This window comes from Cadophora gregata (genome assembly GCF_030347475.1).
Source record: "Cadophora gregata isolate MNR1 chromosome Unknown scaffold_16, whole genome shotgun sequence".
NCBI classification, from domain to species: Eukaryota; Fungi; Ascomycota; class Leotiomycetes; order Helotiales; family Ploettnerulaceae; genus Cadophora; species Cadophora gregata.
This window is the reverse complement of record NW_026695939.1, coordinates 1,677,533-1,704,205: the sequence shown is the minus strand read 5'-3', so window position 1 is coordinate 1,704,205 and position 26,673 is coordinate 1,677,533. Positions and strand designations below refer to the sequence as shown.

Genomic DNA, 26,673 nt, shown 5'->3' with positions numbered 1-26,673 from the left:
GTGGTGGCTGAGGCGAGTCACTGCATATCCATTACGGCGGACCTCACCAGCCTTGTCCAACGTCTTTTCCCTCTCTTCCAACCTCGACACTGCTAAATCTTGTTCAAGACACCAAGTTTGCTCGATGGCTCTACCAGTGCCGTTTGGATTCTCTGCTGGAGATGTGATAGCCGTCTGTATCCTTGTGAAAGATGTCATCAAAGCTCTCGACGACGCTCAGGGAGCATCGGCTGAGTACCGACAATTGTCCCGAGAGCTGTGGTCCCTGGATCGTGCGCGGTTAGAAGTCGAGCTGTTGTCACAGACTTGCGGTACTTCGGTCGAGCTAAATGCATTGAGTTCTACGACCAGGAGGGTGGTGGATCAGTGCAGAGAGTCCATGGAAACATTCTAACGAAAGTTGAGGACATATGATTGCAGTTTGAAGGAAGGCGGGTCGGGCGACAGGATTCGCGATGCAGGAAAGAAGATCAAGTGGGCTTTGACGCAAAGGGAAGAGGTTGCGAAATTCAGAACAGAGATCAATGGGCACAGCTCTACGATAAATATGTTATTGATCACAGCAAGCATGTAGGAAATGAACAGCTGAAGCCTGAGGACGTGGCTAACTTGATATGACAGAAATCTGACGAAGCTCACTGAACGAAATATCAATACGCATCTTCTCAGTGCTCAGGAGCGACGAGACAACATACAACAGCAACAAAACGTGGCACTAGACATGATACGGGAGAAGTTGAACGAGAGTGAGAAGAATATCATGGAGCATGGAACAAACATTTCCAGGCTTGTTGAGCGAATGTGGGCATCTCATTCTCTTCGTCCCTCTTCAACCGCCGCTCATACAAAGTACTAGGAATTATTTCTTCAAGCTTGGAGCTGAACTCAAGACATTTATGTTCAACATCTGGACTGTCAACTCAAGACGTACAAAGCAGTGATAGATCTCCAAACGCGAGTCCCACGGGAGTTCAAACCTTGTTGGATACAAGAACCGTTAATCCTGACTGACGCTCTTGGAAGAGTTGCGCCAATCCATCTCGAGTTAATCAATTCCTGGGATGTTTTTGAAAGTGTCCTGGCAGCACGTTTCAAACAGCTCACGGGACAAGGAAAGATAGCGCCGAGAGAGTACGCTATCCAAGAAACAAGCCTCAAACTTGAGATTGATCGATCTCAATCCTTCGAGTCTAGCTTCCTACCTGGACGCCGGTTGGGAATGAGCATGATTTTCAACGCCTTGGATGAGCGAATTGACTATGCTTGCCCAAGTTGCCGTATGACGTCTCATGTCAACTCTGACTCGGAGATCGAATGGTAGATATATTGTCCCAACCGGACGAAGTCAATTGCTGATGGCTTGCTAGTCTCACGTGTGGAACCTGGTATCAGCGCATTATCGACCTTGACTCTTCGCCTTCTGGTGAAGGTGGTTTTGATAGTGCTAATGGTCTGTGCCCGCAAATGAGAGATGGCAGTGACGGCAAGCGGAGCCACGAACATGACGCATCCACACGCGGACCACAGAAGAGAAGACTCGAAGAGGTAGATCTAGGAGATGAAGATATTAGAGCATTTAGAAGAGTGAGGTTGCTCTATACCCGGAAGTCCTCAGATGGCTATATTATACCAGGCAGTAACTGTCTGTTATTTGATATCTGGGAATCAGTCAATGTTGTCGATTCTCCTCGATTCACGGATTGCTAGGAGCGTTGAGCGTATACGAGTGCGAACCATTTGTTTTGGGTGCTTTAGTTCCGATGGAGATTTTAGACCTGGAAGCTGTCCTTCAAGAGCCAGATAGAGGCCCAGAAACGGTCCTTCAGGGCGAGGAGAATGACCCCGCAAACTCGACCGCTGTTGTGTGATCTAATATCGCCCGTTGCAAGCACAACTCTCTGATCATAACGACTTTAGGAGGCAATCTAGGATAGACCAACTGTCGGATTGTCTCTGTTCCTCAAATTAGCCGCAAATACGATGTCTCTAGTGTATGGATTCTCGTCGCTAAATGAGTTGCGATTTTCTGAGGCCGGATGCATAGACAAACATTTTACTCTGTTTTGCGCCGTAAGACAGTTCGGGCCCTGGCGGATACCTCACATCTGCCACAAGGACGCTGTCGCTGTATTATGCTGAACCCAGAGCTCAAAGGGCTTCGTTGTGCTTGTAAGGGATTTATCTTAAGTCGAGTAGTTCCTCAACAGACTAGTTGCGACTGTGGACACCAAGCTTGTTATCATCTCCCTATGGAGGATCAAAACTCGATTCAAATGCAGGAGCTGGAGGCTATATACGAGAAGGCGGATATACTCGTAGGCCGAGCAGCTGAAAAGAGTGAGGAACTGCGGAGAAGCTAAATTTGTGGATCTCATTAAAAGTCTGCAAGATCTCGAGCATGTGCTTCCTGAGAAACACGATCTAGGAAACATGTGTAGGTTTCTTCAACGGGCATCGTTGCTGGCTCTGGAAAAACTGAAAGATGATTGAAAGATACGAAGCTAAGATCAGGAGACATAAAAAAGAGTAGAAGGTATTTTCTCAAACGTCCAGTAAACAGGGTGAAATAAGACCACGAACAACTGAAAGGCAGATAATGTCATAAAACATCGATCGAAGCTCCACATCTCCGTACAAGCTACAAGCCGCATTGACGACCTCCAACTTTTATCAAGATCACAGCTTCCAATCCTCCTTAATCAGATCCGCCCCTTTCTCAGCAAGCGCATAAACAGTCGCAACGATATTTCCGCTCACATGAAGCGGAATCACGCTTGCATCAACAACCCTCACCCCCTTACACCCATACACCTTCAACCTATCATCCACAGCTCCAACACCCTCCTTACCCATCGCACACGAGCCCAAAGGATGATACTGCGTCGAAACATTGCCACGCAGATACATCTCGACTGCATTCCTATCACTCAAATCAAGCGGACCATCAGGATGATACCTCCGCTTAATCTTCTCCCTGAACGGACTGGTATTGACAATCTTGTCCGCTACAGCCATGCCTTTAGCAAAGACCTCGATATCCGCCGGATGAGACAAGTACGCCGGATCGATCTCAGGATCAACCTTTGGGTCCGAGGATTTGATATGGACGGTCCCAACAGATAGAGGACGCGCCATGCTCACGAAAAACATAAATCCGTGTTTACCAACCATGTCTGGCGGCGGGGCGAGAGCCTTCGTCTGATCGCGTGCCTCTTTGAGGTTTATACTCGCGGGGATCAACCCGATTTGGATGCTCGCTTCATCTTTCGACGCAATGCCTTTGGCGAGGAGCTGTTTCGCTTCGTCGGTGTGTCCGCCGTGAGATGGGGAAAGTATCAGGTCTTGCAAAGCGGAGATTTCGGACGGCGTGGCGAGGTCGGCGTATGAGACGAATCCCATGGCTGCACCACCCGTGGAGAGAGGCCCATTGCGGGTGGATGCGTATTCGGCCATGACAGTTTGGACGTATGCAGGATCCTGCATTGCGTCGAGTGATTGTTCTCCTTCTGCGAGTTCGTAGCCGAAGCCTGTCACTGGATGGTCATGGAAGTTCTCTCCTATGCGGGGGTTTTCGACGGTGGGTTTGATACCGGCTGCGGTGAGGATTGAAGGGTTTCCGATGCCGGAGAGTTCGAGGATTTGAGGTGTTTTGACCTGTTCTCGTGTGTCAGTGGCTTTGTTGATAAATGATAGGGGTAGCGAGCGCGGACTAGTAAACTTGGGGCTTGAAATAGGAAGTCAACTTACCACACCAGCACTCAGAACAACTTCTTTCTTCACATTCACCTTATGGGACTTCCCACCATGCTCAAACTCAACTCCAGAAACAGTGCCATCCGGACTAACCACCAACCTCTCGACCAAAGCCTCTGTCAATACCCTCAAGTTCGGCCGTTGTGCATTCGGAAGCAAGTAACCCGTGACAGCATAACTTCTCGTACCGTCCGCCTCTCCACCACTGCGATCAATAGTACTCAGCGAATGATACGTGCCGAGATGATCGCCACTCCACGCATTCATAGGACTACCCATCTTATCACCAAGCGCTGAAGCTGCCGCGATCCATTCACGCTCTTGTGGGAGACGCCAAGTCGAGAAACTGGTGTGAATTGGGCCATCACGGCCGTGGAATCCGGCATCGTATTTGGTTTCAAGTGGAATGTTGGACTTGTTCTTGTAGTTTGCGGGATCGTCGAAATGTTCGTGCTTTTTGAAATACGGGAGAAGGTCTTTGAATGACCAGCCTTTGTTGCCGAGATTTGCCCACTTGCAAGTCTTAGTTAGCTGAAGTCTTGAGTGATTTGGATACTGGAAACTTACATCGTCGTAGTCTGAGGCATGGCCGCGAACGTACATTTGGTAGTTGATGGCAGATGAACCCCCCAGACCTTTACCACGAGGTTGCTGGAAGGGGGTTGGATCGCTCAGATGTTTCTGCATCATGGATCAGCAAGTCTTTCTGATAGATGAAGAAGTGTTTCTGTCAATCTACCTGTGGAACACTATAATGCACCCAATCGTATTTTGGATCTCCAATAATCTTGGGGTATAGAGCTGGCATCATAATCATCGGGTCTCCAATGTTAGCTGCCCCTGCCTCAAGAACACCAACTTTGATATTGGCATTTTCTGTCAACCTTGCCGCGACAGTGAGCCCAGCCGTTCCACCACCGACCACAATGAAGTCATAGTCATGCTTGAGGAATTCCTCGAGAGAGCAAAGAGCAGGGAGATCAAGAGTAGCCATTTTCGATGATTTTGAGAAATCCAAGGTCTAACTGTAAAGTAAAATCATATGAAAGAACAGAAAGAAGTTCAGCTTTGCAATATTTGAATGTACAAGAATTGTTTTGAGGAAGTAGGCTATTCCGTCGGGAAGCTTACCCAGTCAAAACTGAGATTCAAACAAGAACAGTAAAGACCTGTCAGCCCTACCTTCCTGACATAGGTCACTCTCGCATACGAGCTACCAGCCAAGGAGAAACACTAAGCTCGCTACGACCCGACACTTCTCATTCGTCCAAAATCGATATCGCGCTTACAACTACTCAAATGTGTCGAGGCCACAGAGAGACATTTTCCGAGAGCCAAGCCAAACGGAACTCCGTGACTGTCTTGACGACATTTCTCAAGTCTCCGGAAGCTGAAATATCAAACATTAGATCGGACCAAATCAAGCCTGAACAAACAAAACGAAACAAAAAAGATCCGTTCACATACCTGCGAAGAACAATCTTAAATCGGCAGAAATATCCAGTCCCTCATTCTGCTTGAGATTCAAGATATAGAAAGCAGGGGCTTTTCCCCAGTGGTTCTTGCGCTGTCCATGAGATGACATGAGTGGGGCATTGTTGCCAGCTATGAAGCTGGGCGCTCGCTTCTCGACTTCCCAGGCTGGCTTCCAGGTTTGTTTTCGTTATGGAAGATCGGCAGTCGGATTTGTGGACTCTCCCGTGTGCGCATAGACATTCTTTGCTGCAGTACTGTGATGGATTTTGTTAGGTTGAGTTTCCAAGTAGGATGTTGGCAATTCAGATGATAGTTGAATTATATAGCTCTCTTACTTGAAACGAGATGGCAGGTTGAGCAGACACTTGTAGCGGTCTTGCTACACGGTGAAGGGTTGGCTACCGCTTCTTGTATTGGCCGCACGGAAGTAGTGACTGATTAGCAGAACGGGCTGCCATGTTTTTTTTCCCTTGAGTCTCAAAAATTGGAGCTTTTTTTCTAGGGATCAAGTTACGTGCAAGCTCTCACTTTAAGGAAGGAAGGAAGCGAACCAAATGGACTGAACTTCCTGAAATGTGGGAGATTTCTGCAGGTTACCTTGAAACTCATGTAGGGATACGCACTTTCCACGGGGGGATCTCGCAGGAGTATGTATGCCTTTGGAGTGCGTTCTTTGTTCAAACACTTGCATGTCGAATCCCAAAAGCTCATCAAAACACCCTCCGCCAATACAACCATACCATTGCCGCCTGTCAACATAGAAATCCCAAAACAAAAATATATACAGTATTAGAGCCGACCCACAAACGACGATCAATGGACAATGATCCCAAACGCTCTTTATCTTCTCCCAAAACCAAATTTACAAACAAACGAACGAACGAACTAATTTCATCTGTTTTGATCTGATCTGATCTGATCAAGTCCTCCTGCTTCCCTTCCCAAAAGACTCCCTCCCAGCAATATATTCCCCTAAACCAAAACCCAAATCGCCATGAGGTAAGACACTCCAGATCAGAAACCAACCAGTTCAGAGCAGGTCAGAGTCCCTTCCCAGACAATAACAATAAACTCACCGCTCAAATAAAGCATAAAACTATATTTGATGATAAAACTCCATGATCCATAACCCATAACCAAAATATCTTGAAGTGACGAATGGGATACCTGGGCAATGTCGAATGATCGCGTCACGTGAGTGTACATGTTCCTTTAACCTACCTGCCTTGAAGGAAAGTGCTGCCTGCCCTGGGTACTCTGTCCTAGAACAGTCAAATTAAAAATTAATCGCCAAAAAAACAGTTACCTACCTAGAAAAATATTAACAGTCCCCAGACGGTAACTTGACTACCTTATCGACTGCGCAACAATTGTAGGTATAATAGTGTACCTACTCAGTCCCGCGCTCCCCCCTACGGTAGGTACTTGCCTAGGTAGGTAGGTACCTAGACAACACTACCCCTTATTACTCTAGAGGGGATAGATACATCTCAGGAAAGAACCGACCGATCCATTGATACCTTACTTACCTTACTTAGCTACCTAGCTACCTAGATACCATGCTCCGAACACCGGTGGAAGTTTGAAGCAGTAACAGGGATTTGGAATGTAGCTATGTTTGGTGATGATATAACTTATACTCAATCATATGAGAATGAGGAGGATAGATGAGGGAAGGAGGAGGGAGGATAAGGGAAGGAAGAGGATACGGGAAGGAAGAGGATACGGGAAGGAAGAGGATACGGGAAGGAAGGATGTAAGTAAGAAAGAGCAGAGCAGAAGGGAGAGAGGAATGCATGTGAGTGAGTGAGTGAGTGAGCGAATGAGTGAATGAGTTAGGAGGACGAACACCTACTTCATGACATGACATAACAAGGAAGATGAACAAGATACACTAATCCTTTTCACTCCAAGAAGCCAAGTCTTCCTCTCCAAAAAGTGTAATATAATATAAAAGTAAAGTAAAAGTAAGTAAGTAATAAGAAAAGGAACAAGTCATTTATATGTGTTTTTTTTTGTCTCCCTCTTCCTCTCTCCTGTCCGTCTGTAATACTCCAATCCGAATCAAACCCAACCCAACCCAACCCCATTTGCATTTGTATTTTGCATTTTCCATTTCCTTACCATCAGCGCGCTTCCATTGTGCCTCAAGTACCCTACGCTCTCGAGAAAAAAAAGTAATGTTTAATTAATCCACGTATCCATCCGTTCTGTCTTTCTTTCTCGTATCTTATCTTAATCTCCAAACAGTCCGTTAAAGTCTCGTTCGGGGTATCATCTTGTCCGTCCGTTTATCCACCGTCAATTATCAACAAACCTCCGCTGTCTTCCCCCTCCTCTCCTTACACATGAGCTCTTGCACCCAACGAATATCGAATATCGAATATCAAACACCCCCTAGTTATTCAACTTCTCATTACTAACCTCCTTAACCTCCGCCTTCTTCCCCGCCAAAACCCCACTCAGCCAGCCATACGCATCCCCACCAACCACCAGTCCCGTCGCAATCGCCGCCTTCCCCCACGTAACGATGCCCTCGCCGCCCACCTTCTTACACTCACTGCCATACACGCCAACGACGTACTCCTTTCCCTCGCTCCCCTTCTTTAGCGGGAAGAAGATAATCGCCTTGCCATTGTCGATTAGCTCGCCGGTGGGCTTCTTGACGACGGGGAACTTGGAGTCAATGGTTGAGAGGGTGGAGTCGCCGAGGGAGTCGGCCTTGGTGATGTAGGGAGAGACGTATTGGTAGGGTTTGGAGAGGTAGGGGAGGAGGGGGTCGGCGAGCTTGTGCGAGATGGACGTGGTGAGGGAGAGGGATTTGGCGCCGTAGGGGTTGGATTTGAAGGTGGAGATGGAGTCGCTGATTACGGGGTAGGAGATGAGATGCTGTGGGGGGTGGGTTAGTATGGGGTTGATTTGTGGTATGGGGTGGAGTTGGGGAGGTAGACGTACGCTGAGGAATGCAGAGGAAGGAGCCTCGCCGTTGACTTGAGGTGCCATTTTGTGGGTGTGTAGGGGGTTAAGCTTCTATGATAGAGAGTCAGCTCGTATTCTTTTCTGACAGTATCTTCATTCTTGATCATTTCCACCTGTGTCTTGTCGTCGCAGATGCAGCACAGCAGCTGATTGCCTCTGCTGTGCCTTGCATATAGCCCTCAACCCCATGACGCGGGGTCCACATCCACAACATCCTATCAGCAGACAAACGGAAGACAAAAAACACACTTACTTGTGATAGATGGATGGATCGATCGATATCTCCCGTGGTGTCAGGGTTACACTGGTAGCAATGTATAGATGTGGAAGTGTATGTGGATGTGTGTGCACGGATTGACTTTTCTTCTTCTTTTCTTCTGGCAGAAATGTTCGGGTGGTCAGAAGGTCAAAGAGGAGAGAAGCTGGTGGTGGTGGAGAGGTTAATAAGAGGGAAGGAAGGGAGGAGCTAGGGAAAGGTAGGGAGAGGCAGGAGACGTGGGAGAGGTGGCCATGGTATGTGTGCGCCACAGCTTGGCCTTGTTCATACGGTAGTAGTGAAGGGAAGGGAAGGGAAGGGGAAGGAGGGATGTCCTTTTTTGCATGTGAGTCTGGGTCTGGGTCTGGGTCTACCTACGAGTACCTTGCTCTGGTCCCCTTCCCCTTCGGGAGTTTGGTGCTTTCCCTTCCCTTCCCTTCCCTTCCTGCGGTCTGTCGCAAACATGTGGCGTGTCCACGGGCCCACGACCAGACATCCAATTCAACGGAATTGCGCTGCTGCTCTAGCCCCCCTCCCAATCACAGGCTGGCATCCACGTTCCCAAGGTGAGGATCAGCCAATGGAGAAGATGAATCTTCATTCCATCCCCTGCATGCACTCAACGGTGACGAGGCGAGGGAGGGAGGAGAGAGTGGGAATCAGGGAACTTGGGAAGGGCGACAGAGGAGAGGATCCCAGTGCGCGCACGACGTGAGAGTTTTTGTGGATCTGGTTGGATGCGTGCAGGGATGGAGCTGATTTAGAGCTGTTGGGGGGGTCTTCCATTGTTGGCGTTTGACATGTGAAAGTAGTTGTCGTCATTTCTGGAACTTTTTTTCAATGTTCACGTTCTGGTCTGCTCTCAACATTTAACCTCATTTCGAAATCTAAGTCATTCTCTTCTTATCTGATTCTTCGCGGAGTTTATTCTGAAGATATAAATCATCCCCACCCATCTCTATTCAGCCAGACATTTACTGCATCCTCCCAGAATGTGGCAAGTCCTCATGCCTAAGAACTTGAAACCAGCATGGGCTTATCAAACCCCTTATCGCCAGCCCTGCCTTGCTCCCCTCGCTTGCTTATCTCTTCCCTCCCGCTCTCATCCATCCATCATCACTCACTCTTTCACCTAAGGTAGGACTTACTTTCAAAACCAGCTTCCCTCTCCCCTATCTTAGTCTAAGTGTTTGAATCCCATTACCTCATACCTCATCTCACCTCACCTGAACTCACCTCCCCCAATCCCCAAAAACACGAATCAAAGATCTCGATTCCCCCATCGGAGCTCTCCCTCCTAGCCCTTCACTCCAACCAATAACCTCTACTACATCTCACTTGCTCCTCCTCCGAAGAGAAAAACTCAAACCTCAATTCCCTGACCTTGTTGAGAGTTTTCCAAGGTTAGATTTTTGGCTTTTATGTTACATAGCTGGGGTAGTCTAATGCTGTAGCTACAGTAAGGTAGGTAGGTAGATATAATCGTGCATGGCATGCATAAACGGGGTTTCATCACTGTTCTCGTACCTTACGTACTGCCTGTACACGAGGAGCTCGTTGAAGAATCTGTTCTTGGTCTATTCTCAGGTGGGTTTATCTACTCCTGTACGATACGACACAATACAACCTCTTCTCTCATATACGAGACTTGTTTACTGACTTACCTTACTTACCTACCTACCTCACTCCCCAGCCCAGCCCACTTTCACATGCATTATTTCTTTCAAAGACCCCTATCAAAATCTCGCCCCTCTACCCTATCCACATCCACATCCACATCCAGTGATCCACAGCCTGCCCCCTGAGCTTGGACTGGATCGATCCGCCCGCAACCCGCCTAGTCCGTGCCCTCTTTAATAAATGGAACTCACCAGCCACACCACACCACAGTACAGTGATTGACATGTGAAAGTTCGCTTTCTGTGTGTCCCAACAACCCTAGTTAGGTAAATACGGCATGGCTGGTTTGTTTGGGATGGGCATGCATGCTCAACATCTTGTTCGTAACTTATGGATGAACGGACGGGAAGAGAAGGGAAGGGAAGGGAAGGGAGAAATTCTCCGATCGGGGTTTGGATCTGGATATCGATGTCGATGTCGATGCTACTGTAAGAGTGTGTGCAGTCCGTCCGTCCCAGTGCAGTATGGGAGGGGAGGGGAGGCTCGCAGTTCATCTATATCTGAATCGTCTGATTTGATTGATAAATAACTTACTTACTTAACTTACTCTCTCCAATTCTCTCCTCGATAAACCGAAAAAAAAAAAACCTTCACACACAGGTCTCACCTCAGCGCTGAGGTATTTCTAACACCTAATGCCCCTTCAGAATTGGAAATTTACCCACCTCCAGCTTGTAGAAAGTGCGAACTCAACTCAACTCAACCACTCCCCCTCAAAGATCACAAGTCACAAGTCACAACACGGCAAGGCAAGACAAACCCACAGCCCACGACTCACGGCTCCCCGGCTCGTCTGTCCGTCCCGCTCTAACTTACCTTACTCCATCTCCTCTCTTCCACCACTACTCTATTCTGCTCTCCTCTACGGAGGTACTTGTCTACAATAAACTCTCAAACTCAAAACCCTGCACGGAACGTACTTTCTCGGCACGGAACGAATCGTATATTATTTCGTATTTACCTACCTGCCTACCTGCCTGCCGGTCAATAAAAAAGGGCCGCCACCCCGGAGGAGGCCACTCAGGCAGGAAGGACTAGTCGAGATCGTGGTTTATTGTCGGGGTCGGGAGTACAAGTATCTATCTCGTATCAACTTGGAAATAGGAAGGGGGATGGTTGGGGGGTGGGGAGGGGGTGTTTGTTTTGTTTTGTTTTGTTTTGTTTGTTTTGCTTTCTATTATCCATCTCGACTTATCTGTATACTGATGATGTCTTCTCGAGTCCAAATCTGCATTCGAGGTGAGGTGAGGTTGAGGAACGGGAGGAAATGAATGCTCGGAAGGACAAATGAGTATGGCGGATGGCATGAGGCAGATATCTCTTCTCTTCTCAGCTCATCTCAACTTATATCGTATCATCTGGTAAGTAAATTCCAACAAACCTGGTCTTGGTCGTAGAAACCTCACGAAAAGCAATGTAGATTTACGTGAAAACATCAGCCAGTGGTGTTCTGAAACGAGAAGAGATATCTTCTTTCTTCTTTCTTAACTCCCCTGTGTACGATGTTGTTCTTGTACTTGTTCTCGGATTTGCAAAAAAGTTCTGAAGAGTTTGTGAGTGAATGAAGCCCGCTGTATTCTGGCTTCACTTTGATCTATCTGTATCTGTTGTAAAGGCCTCTTTTTTGGTGCATCTCTAATCATCCAGCAATCTGTCATATCTCATAAACGACAGTTCCTGCGGCTCAAGATCACACGCCTCACCCCTCACACCTCACACTCACATCCCACTCCATCCTCAATCTTACTTTCTCTCTCTCAGCTCCTTCCCGTCGTCTTATCGCGTCGTGTCTGCGTGTCTTCTCTCGCTTGCGGAACCGGGTAGGTATGGGTAATTTTCGCTGGATGGTGTAATGCAGTGCAGCATGCATACATGTACGTATGCATGCAGTTCAACGCATTCTGTACTGTACCTTAATACACGTGCTATGGATTTACCTTCATAGATTAGTTTGTGATTTTGAGGTGAGGTGATGTGAGGTGATGTGATGTAATGCATTGCAGGTGCTTGGATGGGGAAACTGCGGAGTAGAGGCTGACTGGGGTGAGGTGAGTTGCGTGAAATATGGTGATCTGTTTTCATGTGATTGAGAAGGGGTAGGGGATACCTAGGTACCTAAGTAGGTAGGTGAGGGGAGAGAAAGAGGAGGAAGGTGGACATGTGAATAGGTAGCTAGGTATCTACCTTAAGTACCTGTGTACCTTGCGTATCACGTGTAGGAGGTACGAAGGTACAAAGGTACTTACATACATATACAGCGTATATCTTCTTCCTCCTATCCGAGCACAATATCAACTTCCCTCTCTCCACCCAGCTTCTCAACACCAACCTCCCATTCCCTCCTCCCTACTCTCCCCAAACCTCTCCTATACACCACCCCACCCGTCTCTCCTTCACTACTCTCAACCCAAAGCACATTAACCCACTCATACATCCCCTCCCCATCACCATCCCCACCTCCTTTCAAATCAGCATCCACATCCCCCCTTAAAGGATGTGCCCTCCCCCCAACCCAACTCCCACCCCACTTCTCGCCATCTTCCCTCCTCACTGGACACCTCCCCCTCGAAATAGCCACAAACTCACAACCCTGCACCATACTCCCAACTGGCATATCGAGGACACTCACAGTCCCTATTCTTGCGCCACGTCCATCCAGAATATCCCCTTCAACCACCGAGTGTTCCTTCTTCCAGTCTTGCTCGAGTACACAGAATGAGGAGACGGAGATGGTGAGGAAGAGTCGAGTGGCGCGGAAGGAGAGCGTGCTGGAGAAGCGAGGTGTGGGGCAAGTGTGGTGGTGTGCTGGGTTGCGAGGGGGATGAACGAGTGGGTAGCGGTAGAGGGTTTTGTAGGATGAGGGTTCGGAATCGCGGTGGTAGTATGAGGATGGGAGTGTAGTTGGCCATGTTGGAGGTGAGCTGTGTCGTGTCCAGCCTTCTGGGATTTGGTTTACTTCTCCTTTCCTGATGCCATCCTCAATTCCAGACCTATCTGCTCTCCCAGCTCTGGACTCAGACTCAGCCCAGCTCCGAGACTCATGGTAAGAATTCGAAATAGGGAATTTCTTCCCACAAGTGATACACGAGTTGTGATACTTCACTAACGGCTCAACTCGCATCCCAAACCCTACGACCGGAATCCTCTTTTCGTCCCCAAAATTCTCCAGAATATGATCCTGAAACACATCCCATAGCTTCAGATCCAATTCACCAAACCACCCCATCCAACTCCAACTCGGCACCTTTCTCTCCGGATTCGTTGGCCTTCTCAGCCTTAAACCAGGAGATGGCAACCAACACATCCCCGCATCAAAAAACGACTCGGGTATACCCCAAAACATCGGCCCGAAAACCTCCTCATTCAACTCTGCTATGCCTAGAAACGCATCCGAGACATCCTCCTCAAAGGATAATTCCCTCTGGTTATACTCCTGCACCAATCTCCCCAGCGGACGTAAATTGACTGTCCGTGGAAGGACAAGGTCGTATCTCTGATCGGGCTTGAAACTTTCTGATTTGGCCCAGGAATGCGATTCGCTGGGTCGTTCGACCTCTTCGAGATATTGCGTTGAGGGACAGAGAAAGGCGGTCAAGGAGGAGGAGAGCAGAAGGGTGCGGAGAGAGAAGATCTGTTCTTGCATTGTCCAGGCGCGTGTGGACCAGATGGGGCGGGAGGAGAAGCCCATTCTTGTGAGGTATTTGAGCCGTGCGTGGTGGGTGGATGAGAAGACCGTTACGGTCTTTGTAGGTAATGTTATGACAGACGGTACAGTTCGTAGGATTGGGTTAATTCCTACACCTGGGATCCCACTATTGGCATCCATGCCGTCTGTTATAGCGAGAGTAAATACCGCAAGTGCGTAGATCGATGGCATACCCCGGAGATGATCATACTTCATTTCAAAATCATCCTGCACGATACACAGTGCATCAACCCAGAGATATCGAATCCCGAGCTCACGAGTAAGAACCATAGCATCTCGGATCGTCCTAGGAATCTGATCTGCTTTCTTGGTAAAAGCTTCGGGCTGGCTTAATTCCTCGAGGTTATCTTTCACTGTCATCAATGTCGAGACTCGGCCCCAGACATAGCTGAGTGCTGCATATCTTGGTGCTGAGGAGAAAGCTACTAGACAATACTGCTCGAGATCGATGTAGTTGACTGGCGTGGTAGGACCAAGATGTGTAGAGAGCACTGAATCTTTGCAGTAATCGTGAGATTCTTCACAGCATGATATCCATTTCTTGAGCAAGGAGTAATCGAGACGGTCTGGATCACAGACTCGTCCGAGTTCTTGCCTGGGAGGGTATTTTGTTGTAGGCTGGAGTTGAAGACCCTACAAGACTATTAGATGGAGGTTTCTCTTTCACTAAGTACGTCAAGCTTGAATAATGGCCACACATACCGGAAGTCCCAGCGCAGTGATACTCAATGGCTTCGCCCACGCACTGTCCCTATTACTCACTTTCACCACCAGATTGATCTCATAATCCTTCCCCTCACCAATCTTTTCTCTCACATTACCACTCTTCAATTCAGCATCATCCCCGCTCTCCAAATACCAATCCAGTGCCTTCAAGATGGACTTGCAGCCTCGACAACCCTGAACTTCAGCTCGTTCCTCGAATTCTGAGCGAGGACCAAGGGAGGCAGTAGTGTTATTGGAGTACTGTGCTGGGAGGTCAACGTTCTGTGAGAGGAAGGATTCGAGCGTTGTGATGTAGATTGAGAGCAGGTGGCAGGTATTGCAGAATTTGGAGTTTGCTATGGCGGGGAGCGCCTCTGGGACGGGGACGGTGCTATCACCGACGCCTTGATCTAGGGTTAGTCCTTCCACATTGGGAAGTGTATCATGAGGTTCTGCCATCTCATCTCCTTACCACGATGAAAACTGCTCCGAGACCATCCTCAGGAAGGACGGTCAAGAATAAGAAGAGTTTTCAGAGGATTTACCTAGCTTGGCAGCTGAATGTTACATCTCTTGGCACCTGACAGTTGTGTCTTCATATGAGAATAATATCTCACAAGAGAGTGCAACCAATTGATTGTTTCAATTAAGAGATTTTGTAATGTCTGGATGAGCATGCAAGCGATGGGACGGGAGGAAGACCATGACAGGGAAAACACGTGGCGGCGTGACATCGTGACAAGGTGGCTTGGACGCGCACCCCACGGTTTCTTCAAAGCACGTTTGAAAGCTCCGTAGCGACGTTGCATCGTTGATGCACTTGTATCTCAACCTCGAAGCAGTCCTTCTCAAGTACAGCATTATTCGATGGAATCAACAAAGCCACTTGCTACGCTTGCGTATACGGAAATACTGCCTGCAAACGCCAGGGGTCTACACACGGCAGCATTTCTCGCCGAGAAGCAGGTTCCCACGCCATCGATTTCTAGAGGAGACAGAAGCTGCAGCGTCGATTGATGGCACAATGGGAAATCTAAGCAAATAAATATGAAGGAGAAAAGTTGAGGCATCGGATCAGGCCGTCAGCAGTTAATGCTGGGGCGGCTTCGAAGCCACCGTTGCATCCTTGAATCCACACTCGAAGCACTCGATTGAGCTCGATATTCCTGCATGAGAAACTTACTTCCATGTTCTCGAGCCCTAGCACACTGCCCCCACCGCCAGAGCGTGGCGCACCGCAGAGAATCTTCCGTACGCATGACGCTTTGGACGATCACCTCTCTATCCCCAGGAGTATCGCGCCATTGTCCTGAGACGATCGCACCTTGCCCTCGGTAGCTCATTGATACGGGTCGATTGCTTTGTGTACCCGATGGTGTTCTCGCAGACGTGTCGGCGACCGAAAGAGTTGCAACTATGGCGGTTTCGAGGAGGCTGTCGAAGTAGCCACGAGAAGACCGTCGCATAGAGGAGACTTGTCTTCTAATGTGTGAACGCAGCCGAAGAATTGCAGATTATATCAAGCTGCAGAGGGAGAAACAAATTCGTGGACTTTATACAACTCATTGTCCTGGCCGTCCGGGGGGCCAAATAGGTGTCAAGGTGGTTAGCCTTTGGCCAGCCTTTTCATGTGCACCTGGGTCTTGGACATAAGGAGTTGGGATCGAGTTCAAGTGAAGAAGTGGCTGAGAATTGATAGAGAGAAGTAGAGAAGTGTGACATTGTTGCGCATATTCGAAACGGGATCGAAAAGCGGATCGATGCAACGAGGATGCGGAGCTCGAAATATCAAATGCTTGCACTGGGCAGAATGCCAGGGGTCCAATGAATGGTGGGTTCAGAGGTTGACAATCCAGAAACCTAGGTGAGTTCTCGGTCTAAATCCACCGTACGCTTCCTACCTCGAAATAGATCTGAGAATCATGAGCCTACTTCCACCTGCATGCTTGAAATCTGAAAGAAACAGAGGACCAATATTGCAAGCAGGATTGTGTACGATGTGGCGATTGTAATTGCCAGTGACATCCATCCGAAGGATTTGTTGACCACGGCTGGAATACGAAATGCTGAGCCTTGCATACTGCTGCTCATCCATTTATTGCCTAGCATCGGCGCATCTTCACCGCTGGATGCAAATGCTTACTTTGGTGAGCAGTATTGAGCGCTTCCTCTCCCGCAGATTTATTCTCGTCTTGGTTGTCTTGCGGGTGAGAGCACCACCTCCAGGATCTGGTCTTTGTTTGTGGGGAAATCCGTCGAGCCCATGTCAACTGACCACTAACACGGCAGTCAGGCTGCCAAGTTCGCTACAGAAACCTTCAATCAGCATTCCTCGGTGACCAACTGAGACATTTTGTCGATCAGAGATCATTCTCGACGACGTTCCATCATGCATGACCTCAGTCATCGTGCCAGCACATACAAATCTCACCCAGCACCCCGTTCCCGTTTCCGAAAGTCTGCAGATTCCTTCGCATCTTCAGCCTTGAGGGAGCATGTCTTCGGTACCAACCGAAGCGTCTCGACTTCGTCCCATTATTCGGAGACTTTCTGTTACTAAGCAGCGGTCGCCTACTTGTTGTACAGATACGGAGACTTCTCCTGCATTGTGCTCTCGACTTTACAGTCTGACAGACACTAATTCTCACCACGGACTCAAAGTGTCAAGACGAGGATTACTAAATTCTGCGAATCTTCCTGCTATGCTACAAAGATATCCGGCCACAGCACAGAATCGGACCTCCGCGTGCTCGCTCCTCTTCGAGATAATCCAAGTCCTCGAGCGCAAGAGTCCTTTTTTCTTTCGGAGGGCCTGCCAGCCGTCTTATTTTCAGCTCAACCCGGAAAGCTTGTCGTTTTGTGCTTTTAAGGTTAAGCTCTGCAGTAGTCCCCAAGCCCTCTGATATCAGGTCAACATCATTCCATTGGCCAGTCCACTCCCGGAGGCGGGCTAGACTAGTGTCTGGACCAGGCTCTCGGTTCTCGCCCACCCAATTTCGAGCTGGCAGTGCAGCTCAGGGACTGAGACAGTGAACCGAGGCCGGGATTATTTGGGTACGAGAAAGGATGAAGTTTGGCTTCTTGTTGTCAATCCTTTGGTTATGATTGGCCGCATGTCATACTATTTTTTCTTTGATCCTTCTCCGGGATATCCCCACATCTGCGAATAGCCTCGCTTTGTCGCTTCGCTGGCGATCATCTCAGTCAAGAGCTCGAGCAACTCGATGGTGATACAAGCTATTCGGCCTGAGCTCAGAAATCACATTTTGCATCTTGGTCAGGTGCTCCGTTATGGCCTGTCCCTGTCCGAATACCAAATCATTCTTTCCTTCTTCGGGGTTGAAATATCGTATTAATTCATCGCAGCTTTGATGTTGCTTGGCTCAGAAGTTGCGCCAAGCCCAGCGGCTCTGGGCCCGTGGCAAGCCCACCCTCGCTAGAGCACCACCTTGTTGACAGCAATCCAGGCCCAAGTCAGGTCCCCTTCTTAGCTTGGGACTGCGGACAAGGGACTTTTCTGGCCACACGGTCGCCCCGTCGGCGCCCCAAGTGTCACCACTAAATGAAAGACTTCCGAATCTGTAGGGTTTAGACTTCAAATACCAAGCCTTTTTCTCTCTTTTTGACATGTATTGTCTTATTCTAGATCAGTCAGTCAGTGCGGCTCGTATCTGGGCGGCCCGGCCATGCAGTGTAGGGCTTCTGGGGTCCTGACTATCGAACGACTTCCCAATTGCGCGGAGTAGCTCGGTTGTTTGTTTCTCAGAGCATGATGGTCTCGATGTGTCAAACTTCATAAAAGGACGCTGTCGCGCTGCATGATGTGGTTCCCAGCATCATCATTCTCCCACATTCTTCTCATTCTACCTTCTAAAAAGTGTGGCTTCACTTGTGGCTTGCATCCGTTCCTGAAGCCACTGTCACTATTACACTACACTCGTTATACAGACTTTCACTTCACATCATTCCACCATGAAGTTCGCAACTCTCCTTCTCAGCGCCAGCCTCGTCGCCTCCACAATAGCATGCCCAGGCCAGGAAAAGGCTATGGCGGATCTTCAGAGGAAACTCAAGGCTCGACAAGATGTGCCTGGAGCCAACGATGTGCCTGGAGCTGTTGATGTGCCTGGAGCCGGGGACTCAGATGAAATGATTGGAGACCTTGCTACCGTCGGAGCTGTCACTCCAGTCGGACAGACCGTCCAGAATATTCTGCTTGGCACCGTCGACCCTTACACGGATGAGCCATGGGTAGGCTCCCTTCCACCCAAAGGCTCTGCACTTTGCAAAAAGGATACTTGCTGTATTTGGAAATGGATCGCACAAGATATGGAGGCCAAGTTCAAGGGCACTGCAGGTCGTTGCAATCGTTTCGCCCGGGCAGCCGTTCGTCTCGGTTTCCATGATGCAGGTACCTGGTCCAAAACGACAGGCTTCGGCGGCGCAGACGGAAGTATAATCCTCGCCAACGAAGGTGGCCGTCCAGAGAACAACGGCCTACAAGATATCTCCAGAGTCACACTAGCCTGGTATAACAGCTACAAGAAGTACGGAGTAGGCATGGCAGACCTAATCCAGATGGGCGCCAACGTCGCAACAGTCGTCTGCCCACTCGGCCCACGAGTCCGCACCTTCGTCGGCCGTCCAGACAGCAACGTCCCCAATGCGGACAACCTCCTCCCCAGCGTCTTCGCCGACGCCGACTCCCTGATCGAGCTCTTCGAGAACAAGACCATCAAGGCCCATGGACTGGCTGCCCTCGTCGGCGCACACACTACCAGCCAGCAACACTTCGTCGACCCAAAGCGCAACTTCGACCCACAGGATAGCACCCCCGGTGTCTGGGACGTCAAGTTCTACAGCGAGACAACCGGCACTGCTCCCAAGCGAGTCTTCAAATTCCCCAGCGACGTCAAGCTCGCTGCCCACCCCAAAATTTCCGATGAGTGGACCAAGTTTGCTACAGATCAGTCGCATTGGGACGAGGTATGTCACTCTGATACCCCCCTTGTACAGATTTACATAAACAAGATTGCTAACATGCTGTCTGTAGGACTACGCCAAGGAATACGTCCGCCTGAGTCTCCTCGGCGTCAACAACATCAACCAGCTCACCGAGTGCACGCGTGTCCTCCCCGCTGCCAAGAAGACCTTCACCCAGCCTGACTTGACCATCTTCAAGCAGTGGTTGGAGGGCAAGTTCCCCGGACTCGGACAGCAGATCGAGGACGGTAGTCTCCTTACCAGTGCGCTGTTGAAATTGCTCGGCTTGTTGAGTGGGAGGATGTATGGTGCTGGGGACGTGGTTGCTTAGATTGGGTTGGGTGCTGGATTTTTTCTACATTATTTGGGATTTGGATGTTTCTTGGACTGCGGTCTACGGTCTGTCTGTCGTCGGTTTGGAGTTTGGTTCGTTTGGAGAGGGACAAAAGGGGGAGCTGGAAAGGAAAGAGAGATACCCTGTTTGGTTTGGGATATGATACCTTTATCGTTACCTTTTGCTGGGATGAACCAAGATTAAAGGGTCGACGTCTTATCAGTCGACTATACTGTATACTGTCTATTTATTTTTAGCTAGTTGTATACTATATCATACTTAATACTTATATTATTTATTCACTCACTTCTGCTTCCTTCGTCGTCTTGTCAACTTGATCCTCAATAGTCAGTGATACCCTGTACATAAAGACCTTCACTCATCCACTCTATTATTAGCATTAACAAGATCGACCAACCAACCACAGCCGACATCGAGGTCGAGATCCTGCGCCACAGCCGCCTGTGGCGTCGTCGTGAATATGAGATATATCAGATTTTGACAATGGGTTATATTCCGATTCCGAGATGCATATGAGACAATTCAAAGTTCTTTCTCTCGGATTTGATTGGATAGTGTTTGAAGCCGTGTTCCCCGATTGTGACTTATCGCTTATTTCCTTCTTTTGTGCGTGTGCGTGCTGATTGAAGAAAAAGAAGTTTGAAAGGAGAGGATAGTCGATGACTGGTAGTTGGAGATGTAGTGAGAAAATAAGTGCAAGGTCTGACTTCCGAGCTTAGGTACATGCCTTAGCTAGGTACCTAGCTATGCGGCGAAAAGAAAAGTGGCTGTCTGAGCCGCGACGAGCAGAACGGGGTCAATGAACTTCGTTCTTTTTCTCTCTGCGCTTTGTAGGGGGAAAAGACCATGCATAAGTGGTTGGTTCTAATGAAGAGAAGCTAATCTATCACCGACATTAAATCTTGCTTCAGGTTTTTAAGTTGATCGTGACTAACGAGGTGGCTAAGGATATTTGTCCCTCGAGCCGCCACTTTTGTTGCTGGCGTAAGGGAGCGGAGAAAGGCGGGAAGTCGTAGCGAGCATATGTAAACACGGAAGTCGCGGTATCGGGTATTGGAGTACCTAATACTTTTGTTTCTGTGACTTAGGGAAACAAGTTTGTTATTCGTTATCTGTACGCTTCATATCCTGTCCCATTTCAGACTCGGGAATCCAGAGCCAGAGCCAACATCAAGAAATGCGCCCATTAGTGCGTCCTCGTCCAGAGACCATCTGCCCTCGCCCTTGATACTCATGGCCTAACACAACCTCAACCCCGAACACTTCCCCTCATCCCAGACCTCCCCCCTCGAAATCCCATGCACATACGCATCCCCAATAAACTCCCACACCCCACCGTCCTTCATCCTAACCACAAACGGCAACTTCCCCCCCTCCAGCAAAACAACCATATCCCCCTCCTCCGCCAGCCTGGGCACCAAGCCCACATACCCCTTCTCCGTCCTCGCTATCCGCCGATTAATCATCTGCGCCGTCAACGCCCTGAACTCCATCTCTGGGTTCGGGATCCCGATAATTCGCAGGATGTGTCCGATAATGACCACTAGCACCCATATGCCCAGGAAATCGTCTAGTCCGAATCGGTGGATCCATAGTAGGTAGCGCTGTCGTTTGCGGAATTTATAATATCGGGGGCGGATGGCGTCTTTGTTTTCTGCTGCGAGGCCGGCGACGAAGGTCTGCCAGGAAGCTTCTTCCAACGTCTCGCCGGTGGGGTAGATGGCATTTGGGTTGGTCCGCAGATTGATGGTTGCTTCCCAATCGTGGATATAAGCCTGGTTGCGTTTGAGCACGAGGGCTTGTTTGCGGAGGGATTGGAAGCCGGATGTGTCTTGTAGCTTCCAGTGCTTACTTACGCGGGAGATCTTGTCGACGATGTAGCCGGAGACTTCGAGGTGGTTGAGGGATTTGTCGATGATGGGTGTGTAGATTGAGTCTTTGGAAGCAGAGTATGGGAGCTTGAAATTCTCATTTGCTGCTGCTTCCAGGGATTCGAAGAGCAGAAAGGACTGGCAATGATCCGTGGCGTGACCCCAATCTGGGACCCAGGATGGTAAGTCCAATACATCGCCAATTTCTCTCTTCAACCTGGGAACACTCAAGAAATCCAAGTTAGTCGCCTTTTGCAGCGTCGATACGGCTACATTCATATATATGCTCCTTACACTTTGCGAGTAATCCGGCTTAATCTCATGCTCGTTGAAACTCTCATGCGAAGACAATCCATAGTATGCAAACACATGATCCCTCTCATTTGTGGCCAGCGCCTTCCTATGTCGCGCAAGCACTTGCCAATACAACCTCTTCTTTCCTGTCGAAATCTCATACTGGCTACTCTGCAGCGCCGTCAAGACCTCGATCTGGGGACTGCCGTAAAACTCAAAGATCCAAGTCTGGTAGTTCATGATATAGTACAATGCACGGTAGAGCTCGTTCCAGGTTATCAGGGCTGAGCCGCATAGGACTTTGGTGTTTGTTGATAGCGCGATCTCTTGCACGATCCAGGCCCGGAGAAACCAGGCTCGGTCGAGGAGCTTGAAGAATGCGTACCAGTTGTTGCTGAATACTGAGAACTCGGAATAGGTCCGTAACCGGTACCATAATGATCTCTTCTTGGCCGTTTCAGGATCTAGATCTGACAGAGCGACTGAACATCGCGCTGCAAATTTGAGAGCGGTGGTGCTCAGATCCGCTTCTTCACCTAGCCAGACTAGAGTCCGTCCTGCTTTTGCATAAATATTCCGCATCTCAGCCACTTGAGAAGATTTCTCCTCGTCATTGGATTGGTTGATGCAAATAGAATCGATCCAGAATTTCCTTTTGGCTGATTTGAGTCTCATGCGTGAGAGGAAGGCGTGCAGGTTAGCGGGGACGTTGATGGTTTTGCCATCACAGAAGATCTGTCCCTGGTTGATAGGAGGACCCCAGAAGTAGGATACTGCTTCATATTTTGGACAATCTGATAGTGGATGTTCTGTGATGGAACAAGGAGGAGGGAGACCCGTTGGTTCCTCTGTGGGGTGGAATTCCACGAGCCTAATGTAAATGCCTCCCTGCTCGTCGGTGGGGAGGTCGCGATACTGGTAGGGCTCCAAATCTACCATTGCATTGTGTTGTGCTACGACAAATCAATGAATTTCTTTGAGCGTAGTAGAGACCGAACTAATCAATTTGTGACATCTCAGGTTATTGTGGTTGAAGCATCGCATGGTGACAAATGGTTGAGGTTTTCAGCTGCTTCTCAGCCGCACGATGTGGCCAGAAGGCTTGGCAAGCCACAGATGCTCGCCGGAAAAGTAAACATTTGAAGTTGATTTTGCCTACAATGACATTAGATTCAAATTGAAATCTGATCAAATATGATAGTGGTAGTGTCTGCGACAAAAAGTATCAATGGTGCTATCGAATAGCGATGAATCCGTTGAAATTTGAGGTGCAGCATCCCAGAAGAAATGCAACAGGGTCGCATGAAATTACTAACATCTTTAGGTTCCCAAATTATTGGCTATTAACTACCATCTGTCAGGAGCGTCAGAGTTCAAGGCTCATGCATGGCTTGACGAGTTATCAACCAAGTCAACACAAGAGATCGTGGGCTTCCGCCCCCTCTGGGCGATACGAACGAGCAACCGAGCCCCTCTCCTTCCCAACTTTCATGCTGAACCCTTCAAATTTTCTTCTCATGTCATGCAATCCCCAATTTCTAACCATGAATGACTTGACAATATCGCCCCCCTCTTCCCCTCTCGCGGACACCCTTCGACAAGGCTAAACCCCATCCTCCCGCCCCACACAGAAATAGCCCTCAGCTACATGCTATTTGCCCTCAAGATCATACAGAAAACGACCCATGTATGGGTCTTTACAGTCTCGGAGTCAATTGATAGAAATTTACGGACGCTCTGGACCTCCGCATTCTTGCTATAGTCGCTAGCGAATGCGCCAAGAAATCAAAGTCAACAAAGCGATCTATCAACCTTGTTCCAAAAACGATGTTTATCAAACAAGCTGGGGATTCGCAAAGATGCAGCTAATATGCGAGACGTCGAATAAAGTAGAATCTGTGTCCCTGTAAGAGTATATGATGGCCTTGAAAGAGTGTAGGCGACGGTCTTAGCGGATTCTGAAGACTTGGTATATCCATATCCAGAAAGGAGACCTCTCGATGTGAGGATAGCACGCATCTTCTGATTGATTAGCTAAAAAGACATAGAACGAGGACTTTCTCAGTAGCATACTAGAAGATTAGGAAACATAAATAATTACCTTGTTGAAAACAAAGTGTTTTTCTTTTGGCAAAGTTGGGCCGTACTTATTTCTCTGTGTATGTGGGACTACTCTCTCTTTCAGATAATCTCAATCTTGCTAATATCAGCGTTGAGGAACTCATCTTCCTCTGGACACTTGAGCAGGCCAATACGCTCCCACTTGTCTGGTAAGCCCGCCACTGGCTGCAAAATCAAGGCAAGAATTCTTCTCGTGGATTCTGTGAGCCCTTCCGTCGTACCTATCAAGGCCAAGACAATGTGAAGCTCCCTGACGTCTTTGAGGCCTTGTAACGAGCGTTTCGAGTTGCAAAATTCCAGATGCTCATGGCTGAAATCCAGATCCGCGAGCTGAAGTCTGTTCGGGAATTCAATGTAGTATTCAGCATCGAAAGCTGCATCGTCCAAATACAGCCCGGTTCGAAGTACTGGCGCATGGAATGTGAGAGAGCCTTCGGTAACTTTGCCGAAGGGCGACACAGGGTCAGTTGTACATTGGACGTTGATTAGCTTAAAACGCTCATCGGGGACGAAGTCGGTCATAATGAGATGTTCGAATGTGATCCGTGCCTCGAAAGATGTGGCGATGCCAGTGCTTGAGAGATCCACAGAAGTCCATGACCAAGACGGCGCACAGTATGGAACACACCTTTTCCCAAAGATCATCTGCGTGCCAGATTCAGGCCCATCTCTCTCCTCTCCCACAACCTTCCAGCAAAGACTTCGAGGTAAATCGCTTTTCCAATGACCAGCCACGTATTCGGAATGAATCCGAGTCGAAAATATGGTTGCCAATCCTGCCAAAGCCGGCAGTCTGTCAGTAATGTCGGTGATTCGAAGTCGTGAATATAGCTCCACGCCATCAAGCCATCGGTTGAGTGGCGTGTAAGAGTCTGTCGGATCGCCCTCATCCGGCCCTGTCTCCAGCTCGTAGCGCCATCGTTTCCCGACGATAAGAGCGCCTCTGTACACTCCCGGATCAATCTGAAGCAACTCTCCACATTCACAATTGAAAGCCTCATTGCATTCCCATACCATTTCAGAGGAGTGAAAGTGTATGGTCCGAGGTGAGAGGATGCGTTCCTGAAAAGCCCAACTTCGTGTCAATAAGGGGCCTTTCTGAAAGACATCGGATCGTTTTCCCTCTTTTGAGAGGTGGAGACTCTTGACATGTTCATGAGCAGGCCGTAAGCTGTAGCGAGCCTTGACAGTAGAGCTCTGTGTTGGCAGTGGAATCGTGTATGACCTCACTGGTCGTTGAGGCATGTCTGCTAGATCTGTCTCGTATGCTATCGGAGTCGTCCATCTTGAACCAAACAAGCTGCCGTGGCTTCCAGGAGAAGATGTCGCAGCGATGTTAATACATGAGTCGGAGTATATAGCAACCATATTTGAGGACTCTCGGGTCCAGTCCACCTCGTCTCCTTGGATGATGCAAAGTGAGTCAATCCAGATATATCCAATTCCAAGATTTCTCGTAAGAGAAATGGCATCTTGGAACACCTGCGGCAGAGATTTCCAGCTGATGCCATTGCATCGCTCTTGCAAGGTAGCTTTGGTTGTGGTAAGAGGTTGCGAAGTGCCCCAGCAGTGACTTAACGTGGCGTATATTCCTGTCTTTCCAGCATTCTCTTGCAGACAAACTATGTCTTCGCTGATATTGAGGACTCGTGTTGGTAATATGGACTCATCCGACCCGAAGTCCTGACAATCAGAGTGCTGGGCGCATACTGACATCCACTTCTTAACTTTAGCCGTAGCTGATTCCAGGGTGATCTCCTCGGGAATCTCCGCACTACATCCCAAGCCAGCCCAAGGAGGTTGAGACCCTAATTGAAGTTAATATACTGCCAGCCTCTATCTTTGTCCGTTTATTCTTTCACGCGTACCGCTTTCATTGTAGAGCTCCAGGTGGTCCACGTACGTGCCTGAGCAGTCAAAGGTAACAAGCAAGGTATCGGTATTAGAACGTTTTACAAATAGGCTTTCCACGTATCTGTCCGGGTAATTCGTCTCAAAGTCCGGTGATAGATTCTGGAATGTCCGGAGAGCACTGAGAAGCACGGAACAAGGTTGACATCCCGAGGCTGCATTACTGAGAAGGTCATCAATTTGAATTTCCAGGCCTCGTCCAAGTGCACGACTGTAGTCAGGAGATGGGAGAATATCATCACTAGTACTGCGACATGCTGAGCAAGGTGGAGTGTCCATACTAGTTCAGCATAGATTCCAGCACCAAGATGCAAAGTTGTCTGAGACAATGGAAGTCAGAAGCGAGAGCGGCAGATGGAAAACACGTGCTATGGTTGACGACGCCTTCCAACTGCTCAATATAAACCGGTTCGCATGGAAGACAATTTCCAAAACTAAGTCACAGATCGTCAAAGTATTAATTGCGATTACTTGAAGCTTTAGGGTAAGGGAGAACTCGAGGCCGTTTGAACCACGTGACTGTGTTCCTAGCTGGCGCAGCCGAGGTGATCCATTCTCACACATGGAAGTCCATTCCCGATCC

The 26,673-nt window shown here is 48.8% G+C and overlaps 9 protein-coding genes across 9 annotated transcripts; 3 read left to right on the top strand and 6 right to left on the bottom strand.

Annotated features, from left to right (window-relative positions):
• Nucleotides 1–124: 124 nt before the first annotated feature.
• On the top strand, nucleotides 125–394 carry ONS95_005782 (uncharacterized protein; the record flags this gene model as incomplete). The annotated part of the gene is made up of 1 exon (XM_058499211.1): nucleotides 125–394. One exon carries the CDS (start codon nucleotides 125–127, stop codon nucleotides 392–394), a length of 270 nt encoding a protein of 89 aa, XP_058351479.1.
• Nucleotides 395–1,219: 825 nt separating this feature from the next.
• Nucleotides 1,220–1,707, top strand: ONS95_005781 (uncharacterized protein; the record flags this gene model as incomplete). The annotated part of the gene is made up of 2 exons (XM_058499210.1): nucleotides 1,220–1,317; nucleotides 1,368–1,707. 2 exons carry the CDS (start codon nucleotides 1,220–1,222, stop codon nucleotides 1,705–1,707), a joined length of 438 nt encoding a protein of 145 aa, XP_058351478.1.
• Nucleotides 1,708–2,676: 969 nt separating this feature from the next.
• Nucleotides 2,677–4,879, bottom strand: ONS95_005780 (uncharacterized protein; the record flags this gene model as incomplete). Its single annotated transcript, XM_058499209.1, has 4 exons — nucleotides 4,493–4,879; nucleotides 4,321–4,434; nucleotides 3,748–4,266; nucleotides 2,677–3,654 (listed from the first exon to the last, which is right to left on the bottom strand). Exons 1-4 carry the CDS (start codon nucleotides 4,745–4,747, stop codon nucleotides 2,677–2,679), a joined length of 1,866 nt encoding a protein of 621 aa, XP_058351477.1. The 5' UTR covers nucleotides 4,748–4,879.
• A 154-nt stretch (nucleotides 4,880–5,033) lies between these two features.
• ONS95_005779 (uncharacterized protein) lies at nucleotides 5,034–5,658 on the bottom strand. Its single transcript, XM_058499208.1, has 2 exons — nucleotides 5,221–5,658; nucleotides 5,034–5,143 (listed from the first exon to the last, which is right to left on the bottom strand). Exons 1-2 carry the CDS (start codon nucleotides 5,336–5,338, stop codon nucleotides 5,049–5,051), a joined length of 213 nt encoding a protein of 70 aa, XP_058351476.1. The 5' UTR covers nucleotides 5,339–5,658; the 3' UTR covers nucleotides 5,034–5,048.
• Nucleotides 5,659–7,626: 1,968 nt separating this feature from the next.
• Nucleotides 7,627–8,232, bottom strand: ONS95_005778 (uncharacterized protein; the record flags this gene model as incomplete). Its single annotated transcript, XM_058499207.1, has 2 exons — nucleotides 7,627–8,118; nucleotides 8,185–8,232. 2 exons carry the CDS (start codon nucleotides 8,230–8,232, stop codon nucleotides 7,627–7,629), a joined length of 540 nt encoding a protein of 179 aa, XP_058351475.1.
• Nucleotides 8,233–12,419: 4,187 nt separating this feature from the next.
• ONS95_005777 (uncharacterized protein) lies at nucleotides 12,420–15,014 on the bottom strand (the record flags this gene model as incomplete). Its single annotated transcript, XM_058499206.1, has 2 exons — nucleotides 12,420–14,483; nucleotides 14,553–15,014. 2 exons carry the CDS (start codon nucleotides 15,012–15,014, stop codon nucleotides 12,420–12,422), a joined length of 2,526 nt encoding a protein of 841 aa, XP_058351474.1.
• A 3,513-nt stretch (nucleotides 15,015–18,527) lies between these two features.
• On the top strand, nucleotides 18,528–19,869 carry ONS95_005776 (uncharacterized protein; the record flags this gene model as incomplete). Its single annotated transcript, XM_058499205.1, has 2 exons — nucleotides 18,528–19,541; nucleotides 19,609–19,869. 2 exons carry the CDS (start codon nucleotides 18,528–18,530, stop codon nucleotides 19,867–19,869), a joined length of 1,275 nt encoding a protein of 424 aa, XP_058351473.1.
• Nucleotides 19,870–20,714: 845 nt separating this feature from the next.
• Nucleotides 20,715–23,161, bottom strand: ONS95_005775 (uncharacterized protein). The gene has a single exon (XM_058499204.1). The coding sequence runs from the start codon at nucleotides 22,995–22,997 to the stop codon at nucleotides 21,132–21,134; it is 1,866 nt and encodes a 621-aa protein (XP_058351472.1). The 5' UTR covers nucleotides 22,998–23,161; the 3' UTR covers nucleotides 20,715–21,131.
• Nucleotides 23,162–23,212: 51 nt separating this feature from the next.
• Nucleotides 23,213–26,413, bottom strand: ONS95_005774 (uncharacterized protein). Its single transcript, XM_058499203.1, has 2 exons — nucleotides 24,160–26,413; nucleotides 23,213–24,077 (listed from the first exon to the last, which is right to left on the bottom strand). The coding sequence occupies exon 1, from the start codon at nucleotides 25,893–25,895 to the stop codon at nucleotides 24,240–24,242; it is 1,656 nt and encodes a 551-aa protein (XP_058351471.1). The 5' UTR covers nucleotides 25,896–26,413; the 3' UTR covers nucleotides 23,213–24,077; nucleotides 24,160–24,239.
• Between the last annotated feature and the right edge of the window lie 260 nt (nucleotides 26,414–26,673).

Bases quoted from the DNA above. Each gene is read 5' to 3' on its own strand.
- ONS95_005779 (XM_058499208.1), bottom strand. From the start codon at position 5,338: ATGTCATCTCATGGACAGCGCAAGAACCACTGGGGAAAAGCCCCTGCT. The intron at 5,144-5,220 runs GTATGTGAACGG...TTGATATTTCAG, and splicing joins TTTAAGATTGTTCTTCGCAG to CTTCCGGAGACTTGAGAAAT.
- ONS95_005775 (XM_058499204.1), bottom strand. From the start codon at position 22,997: ATGGTAGATTTGGAGCCCTACCAGTATCGCGACCTCCCCACCGACGAG.
- ONS95_005774 (XM_058499203.1), bottom strand. From the start codon at position 25,895: ATGTCAGTATGCGCCCAGCACTCTGATTGTCAGGACTTCGGGTCGGAT.